General features: G+C 43.0%; 1 protein-coding gene across 1 annotated transcript in view; it reads left to right on the plus strand.

Annotated features, from left to right (window-relative positions):
• smurf2 (SMAD specific E3 ubiquitin protein ligase 2) overlaps positions 1 to 7,269 on the plus strand; it is a 66,468-nt gene that overhangs the window by 47,026 nt on the left and 12,173 nt on the right. The window contains exons 2-10 of the mRNA XM_028818956.2: positions 2,815 to 2,853; positions 2,978 to 3,086; positions 3,502 to 3,635; positions 3,920 to 3,985; positions 4,077 to 4,161; positions 6,129 to 6,212; positions 6,509 to 6,711; positions 6,794 to 6,878; positions 7,120 to 7,269. The exon at positions 7,120 to 7,269 is cut by the window's right edge and continues 9 nt beyond it. Of these exons, the coding sequence (XP_028674789.1) occupies positions 2,815 to 2,853; positions 2,978 to 3,086; positions 3,502 to 3,635; positions 3,920 to 3,985; positions 4,077 to 4,161; positions 6,129 to 6,212; positions 6,509 to 6,711; positions 6,794 to 6,878; positions 7,120 to 7,269 (955 nt within the window). The remainder of the gene's footprint in view (positions 1 to 2,814; positions 2,854 to 2,977; positions 3,087 to 3,501; positions 3,636 to 3,919; positions 3,986 to 4,076; positions 4,162 to 6,128; positions 6,213 to 6,508; positions 6,712 to 6,793; positions 6,879 to 7,119) is intronic.

Raw genomic sequence — 7,269 nt, forward strand, 5'->3', positions numbered from 1 at the left:
AAGCGGGTTTGAAAAATGGATAGGTGGACCTTTGCTTAATATGTTTGTTTTCTACTTTTCTGTTTTAGTAATAATTCATGTAAAGAAATTTGTGAAAGGAAACCAAGCCATTTATTTCCTTTTTCACTTTTACTATATGGTCCCTGTTACTTTTCTGTATATGACTCCACTGTCATTTTGATGATTGTATTATTCTTGGGGGGTCCCAGTACAGTACCAGTTTTCTATTTTGGTTTCTTAGGTTACAAAGTTTAAGAGTGCCTGGTTTTGGAGTATTTTATAAAAACCTCACACATCACCTTTGAGTTGGTGCATTTTCATGATATCTTGTGTTGTTGTTTTTTTTTTTCTTGTTAACTTTATTGAATGATGGCAGAGAAAAAACATTACAGATACATACAGCGATGTGTTATGAATATAATTACATATACTTTTTTTTGAGTGAATTCTTGTACTCTGAATTAATTACAGTGCATCCGGAAAGTATTCACAGCACATCACTTTTTCCACATTTTGTTATGTTACAGCCTTATTCCAAAATGGATTAAATTCATTTTTTTCCTCAGAATTCTACACACAACACCCCATAATGACAACGTGAAAAACATTTACTTGAGGTTTTTGCAAATTTATTAAAAATAAAAAAACTGAGAAATCACATGTACACAAGTATTCACAGCCTTTGCTCAATACTTTGTCGATGAGGCTGTAATTGCTGCCAAAGGTGCAAGTCTTTTTGAATATGGCCACAAGCTTGGCACACCTATCCTTGGCCAGTTTCGCCCATTCCTCTTTGCAGCACCTCTCAAGCTCCATCAGGTTGGATGGGAAGCGTCGGTGCACAGCCATTTTAAGATCTCTCCAGAGATGTTCAATCGGATTCAAGTCTGGGCTCTGGCTGGGCCACTCAAGGACATTCACAGAGTTGTCCTGAAGCCACTCCTTTGATATCTTGACTGTGTGCTTAGGGTCGTTGTCCTGCTGAAAGATGAACTGTCGCCCCAGTCTGAGGTCAAGAGCGCTCTGGAGCAGGTTTTCATCCAGGATGTCTCTGTACATTGCTGCAGTCATCTTTCCCTTTATCCTGACTAGTCTCCCAGTTCCTGCCGCTGAAAAACATCCCCACAGAATGATGCTGCCACCACCATGCTTCACTGTAGGGATGGTGCCAGGTTTCCTCCAAATGTGACGCCTGGCATTCACACCAAAGAGTTCAATCTTTGTCTCATCAGACCAGAGAATTTTCTTTCTCAGGGTCTGAGAGTCCTTCAGGTGCCTTTTGGCAAACTCCAGGCTGGCTGCCATGTGCCTTTTACTAAGGAGTGGCTTTCATCTGACCACTCTACCATACAGGCCTGATTGATGGATTGCTGCAGAGATGGTTGTCCTTCTGGAAGGTTCTCCTCTCTCCACAGAGGACCTCTGGAGCTCTGACAGAGTGACCATCAGGTTCTTGGTCACCTCCCTGACTAAGGCCCTTCTCCCCTGATCGCTCAGTTTAGATGGCCGGCCAGCTCTAGGAAAAGTCCTGGTGGTTTTGAACTTCTTTCCCTTACGGATGACGGAGGCCATTGTGCTCATTGGGACCTTCAAAGCAGCAGAAATTTTTCTGTAACCTTCCCCAGATTTATGCCTCGAGACAATCCTGTCTCGGAGGTCTACAGACAATTCCTTTGACTTCATGCTTGGTTTGTGCTCTGACTTGAACTGTCAACTGTGGGACCTTATATAGACAGGTTTGTGCCTTTCCAAATCATGTCCAACCAACTGAATTTACCACAGGTGGACTCCAATGAAGTTGCAGAAACATCTCAAGGATGATCAGGGGAAACAGGAGGCACCTGAGCTCAGTTTTGAACTTCATGGCAAAGGCTGTGAATACTTATGTACATGTGCGTTTTCAATTTTTTTATTTTTAATAAATTTGCAAAAACCTCAAGTAACCTTTTTTCACATTGTCATTATGGGGTGTTGTGTGTAGAATTCTGAGGAAAAAAATCGAGAGGAGTCAGATGAGGTGGCTCGGGCATCTGATCAGGATGCCTCCTGGACGCCTCCCTGGTGAGGTGTTCCGGGCACGTCCAACCGGGAGGAGGCCCCGGGGAAGACCCAGGACACGCTGGAGGGACTATGTCTCTCGACTGGCCTGGGAACGCCTTGGGATTCTCCCGGAAGAGCTAGAAGAAGTGGCCGGGGAGAGGGAAGTCTGGGCATCTCTGCTCAAGCTGCTGCCCCCGTGACCCGACCTCGGATAAGCGGGAGACAATGGATGGATGAAAATGAATTTAATCCATTTTGGAATAAGGCTGTAACATAACAAAATGTGGAAAAAGCGATGCGCTGTGAATACTTTCCGGATGCACTGTATATTGAAGGACCCAAACTGAAAAATGAAGTTTTCTTTGTGCAGTACAATAATATGCTTATTTCTACTTGACAAACATCACCACTTGAATATTTTAAAATTTTCTATGATATGCTAATATTGGTCATCAAATTTTGTAATGGCTGATATTTTTGGGGAGACCCAAGTCATCCTCTTAAGGCTGTGCTTTGTCAGCCCTGGTCTTGGCAGCCTAATGTGGATGGTGGTCCAAATGTTGAACCAAAATTGTATGAAATCACAGACCTCTTCTCATCTATCTAATAAGTTCCTTTTTTCAGTACATAAATGGAGAAATTATGTGGTGTTTTGCGAGGTTTTTTTTATTTTTTGGCCAGACCCCAATCTAAGTGTATTCTCCAGCTCCCTTCAATACTTTTTGCTTGTCACGTCCAGCACTTTCTAAAATTCCATTATCTCTTCTCTTGCAGTTCTCTGTGCAAAAAACCTTGTGAAGAAAGACTTTTTTCGTAAGTATGAATCACTCACAGAATTACTTTTTGGGGGGAGAAAAAAAAATGACATAGCTTTGGTCTGTTAATGGAAGTGCACACGTGACTATCTGTCAGCCTCGTTTGTCTCGTTTTCCCACAGGCCTTCCCGACCCCTTTGCTAAAGTGGTAGTTGACGGCTCAGGACAATGCCATTCGACGGATACTGTCAGGAATACGCTTGATCCCAAGTGGAACCAGCATTACGACTTGTGAGATTCTGCTGCTTTTGTTGCTTATCTGGGACATAGACAACAATATCCTGACCATGTAGCGCTACAGATCAGGAATATGAGAATCCTGAGTGCATGATTTTGTAAGGGTAATGGTTGGGTCACATCATAGAACAAGTACATTTAGGCGCTGTGTTCTGTACCGGGCTGCTCTCAGACATTTCTAAAGTCTCTCCAAGCTGCCTGTTTGATGAGCCTCTAGATGTAATATTAGAAAGGGAAAAGAAAAATATCAAAGTGAATCATTAATGTAAAAAAGTTCTTGCATTAGCAGAGAAATACTTTTCTGGCCTTGTGTACAGTCCCATATCCATTTTGTTCACTATTTTTTCCCAGTAGTGAGTGAGTTAACGTCTACCATGTTTCTTTTGTTTTTTGTGTTTTCCCCCTCCAGGTACATAGGAAAGTCTGATTCAATAACAATAAGTGTCTGGAATCACAAAAAGATCCACAAGAAGCAAGGGGCCGGCTTCCTAGGCTGTGTGCGGCTACTGTCTAATACCATTAACCGCCTAAAGGACACTGGCTGTAAGTGTACTCGGAGTGTATTCCCTGGTGGTGGGCTTCCTGCCATCTATGGCAATAGTAGCAGGCATTTGATGTCTCGTTGCTTTTGCTTAACCGTACTGGCTAAAGCGCATTCTTCATAGCAGATGTCCTCTGTAATGCCCTTCCATTATAACACTCGCTTTAACAGCATCTTCTAGCTGCCTTTATTTGCTTTGCTTCCGTGATTGTAAAGCTTTGTGTTTTCAAACCACGACCTTCTGTGTGGAATAGCGGACTGTTTGTGTTTTTTTTTTTTCTCTCAGACCAAAGGCTTGACCTAAACAAACTAGGCCCAAATGACAATGACACAGTTAGGGGACAGATTGTAGGTAAGTGCACAACTGGTATGTTGCTCTTTATGGTATGTTGTTGTTCTTGCACAGTGGATCACCTACTTGTTTGTTTTATGTGAACCTCTAGTGAGTCTTCAGTCACGGGACAGGATTGGTACTGGTGGTCCTGTAGTTGATTGCAGTCGTCTCTTTGACAACGATCTTCCTGATGGGTAAGGCAACCATAGATATAAAGGACTGGCCAAGGCATTACATTGTGATCTATGAACTATGTATTTGTGCACATTTGTAGTATTTCTTCTTTTTTAACGAGTGATATTAGATTAGCATGCAAGATTCTTGGGGGGAAAAGTGGCACAAAAATAAATGGTTTTATATTTACAAAATGTAAAAGAAAAAAGTGTGTCTTACATTATCTATCGCTACCTAAAAATGTAAATCACATTTACTGTACCCTGATAATACCTGGGACAAAGACACATTTTTCCTTGATTTCCACCTCTGCTCTGCAGTTTAAAATTATAAATCAAACAATTCAGACGTGATTAAAGTGCACATTGCAGACTCTTACTTAAGGGGGATTTGTAAACATTTCAGTCACAGCAAGTAGAAATGACAACACTTTGTCTACACGGTCCTCCCATTTCAGGACACCATAATGTTTAAGGACAATTGGCGTCACAGGTGTTTGTGATTCCTCAGGTGGGCTTCAATGTTTCATAAGAAACCTCATCTTGCTTTTACCGTTTGGAGTCTGTAGTTGCCATTGTTCAACATGAGGACAAGAACTGTGCCAATTAAAGTCAAAGAAGTCATTATTGGGCTGAAACACATGAATAAAACCATTGAAGACATCAGTAAAACCTTAGGATGAACTAAATCAACTGTCTGGAATGTCGTTAAAAGAAGGAACAAACTGGTGAACTCAGTAATCACAAAGGGTCTGTTAGGCCAAGAAATCCCAGACGCCTGTCAGACAAACCAGTCACAGTCTACAGGGGGCCGATGTGGACGTGTCAGAGACGATTATCAGCTGAAGACTTCATGAACAGAAATACAGAGGCCACACTGAAAAATGCAAACCATTAGCTAGCCACAAAAATGGGATGGCCAGATTACAGTTTGTGAAAATGAACTTAAAAGAATTCTTGGAAAAGGTCTTGTGGACAGATGTGATGGCAGGAGCAGAGTGTGGAGACGAGAAGGAACTGCCCAAGATCCAAAGCGGACCACCTCATCTGTTAGATATGATGGTGGGGGCATTATTGCGTTGGGCATGTATAGCTGCCACAGTGACTGGCACACTTCTCTTCATTGATAAGGGAACTGCTGACGGCAGTAGCATACTCCGTTCTGAGATGTGTAGGAACATCTGATCTGCTCAGGTTCCAGTAAATGCCTACAACTCCTTGGATGGCACATCATCTGAGAAAAAGATAATGAATCAAACACACTGTTGTTGCAACAGAGGAGCTTTCAAAGCTAAAAAATAGAAAATTCTTGAATGGCCAACCCGGTCACCCAATTTCAATCCAATTGAGCAGGCCTTCCATATGCTGAAGAGAACACAAGCAGGAGCTGAAGATGGCTGCATCAGAGGCTTGGCAGAGCATCACCAGAGAAGACCCTCAGCACCTGGTGGTGTCTGAATTGCAGACTTCAAGCAGTCATTGCATGTGAGGGATATGCGACAAAGTCCTAAGCATGATAGCTTTAACAGACCTGCCATTGCTGTGTCCTAAACATTGTGGTGCCCTGAAATGGGGGGACTATTTGTGTGACCAAATTGCATGCCAGTCCCTTTAAGTGAAAGTGTGCATAGGTGTATCATGTCTGAATGATTTGAATTGTAATTTTAAACTGTAGAGCAGAGGGCTAAATCAAGGACAAATGTGTCTTTGTGCCAAACATTATGGAGAGCACTTTATATCATCCAGAAAAGGCTTACCTTGATTTATTTCAAGCTCACTAAGACAAACTGCTTTGTGTTGTCTTTGTAAACTCAGGAGTTTCATCAGAATGATTCTGATACCTGAAAATTGCCACTTTAGCTTTGTAGATTATTTCAATAGTCATAAAATCAAAACACAAGAAGCAAGGAAAGCTTAATTTAAGACAAGTTCTTGACTGTTTCATTTAAACCGCATCCTTTTCTGTTTCACGTGTGCCCGCTTTCCAGTTGGGAGGAGCGCAGAACGGCTTCAGGACGAATCCAATACCTGAACCACATTACCAGGACAACTCAGTGGGAGAGACCAACACGGTAAGTTCAGGATTTTGAGACTGAAAGTAGCAGTCTAACACCTAACTTTTGCTGAACTGGACATGCTTCGTTCATGTGGGCAGGAATGTGCCCTGAGTTGGTGCCTCATCAGGGGGTGGCTGCTGCCAGGACAGGCTGTGGCTCTGATAACGAATGGATTTTTTTTCTGTTTTAAAGGATTGTTTTGACTTTTTGGCAGTTCCAGATTTGAACTATCTGGGTGCTACGAGGTCACCCATTGCTTAGAATGTATTCTGCTCAATCATACATTGACGTCTTCCTCTGATCCTTTGTAGACCAGCTTCTGAATATTCCAGTCCCGTCCGGCCACTGAGCTGCATAGTGGATGAGAACACACCAATAATGGGGACAAATGGTGCTACAAGTGGACAGAGCAGTGACCCCCGTATCCAGGAAAGAAGAGTCCGCTCTCAGAGGCACAGGAACTACATGAGCAGAACACACCTGCACACACCACCAGATCTTCCTGAAGGCTATGGTGAGTGGGGAGGATGGTCTTGGCTCAGTCCGTGCTACCATCCTGGCCTGTTTTCTTGACTCGCCCTTCCTAATTTTTACAGAGCAAAGAACGACACAGCAAGGACAAGTCTACTTCCTTCACACACAGACCGGTGTGAGCACATGGCACGATCCCCGTGTTCCAAGGTGACTGTTTCACCTTTTCTGTTTCACGTGTGCCCACTTTCCAGTTGGGAGGAACACGCAGCATCTGCAGTGTGAATCCAATACCTAAAACACATTACCAGGACAACTCAGTGGGCGAGACCACTGTAGGGCTGTGATGTATTGAAAATAAGAATAATGTGCATATTCTGTGCCATTTAGTCCTCCTTATTATTATTATTGAATATCTGGCAACTGTCTCCCTTTTTGTGCTTTTCCTCAGGGATCTTAGCAACGTTAACTGTGAGGAGCTTGGTCCTCTTCCTCCTGGGTGGGAGATCCGTAACACAGCCACTGGACGAGTCTACTTTGTGGATCACAACAACCGGACCACACAGTTCACAGACCCCCGACTCTCTGCAAATTTGCATTT

This window comes from Erpetoichthys calabaricus, chromosome 14, assembly GCF_900747795.2.
Source record: "Erpetoichthys calabaricus chromosome 14, fErpCal1.3, whole genome shotgun sequence".
Taxonomy (NCBI): Eukaryota; Metazoa; Chordata; class Cladistia; order Polypteriformes; family Polypteridae; genus Erpetoichthys; species Erpetoichthys calabaricus.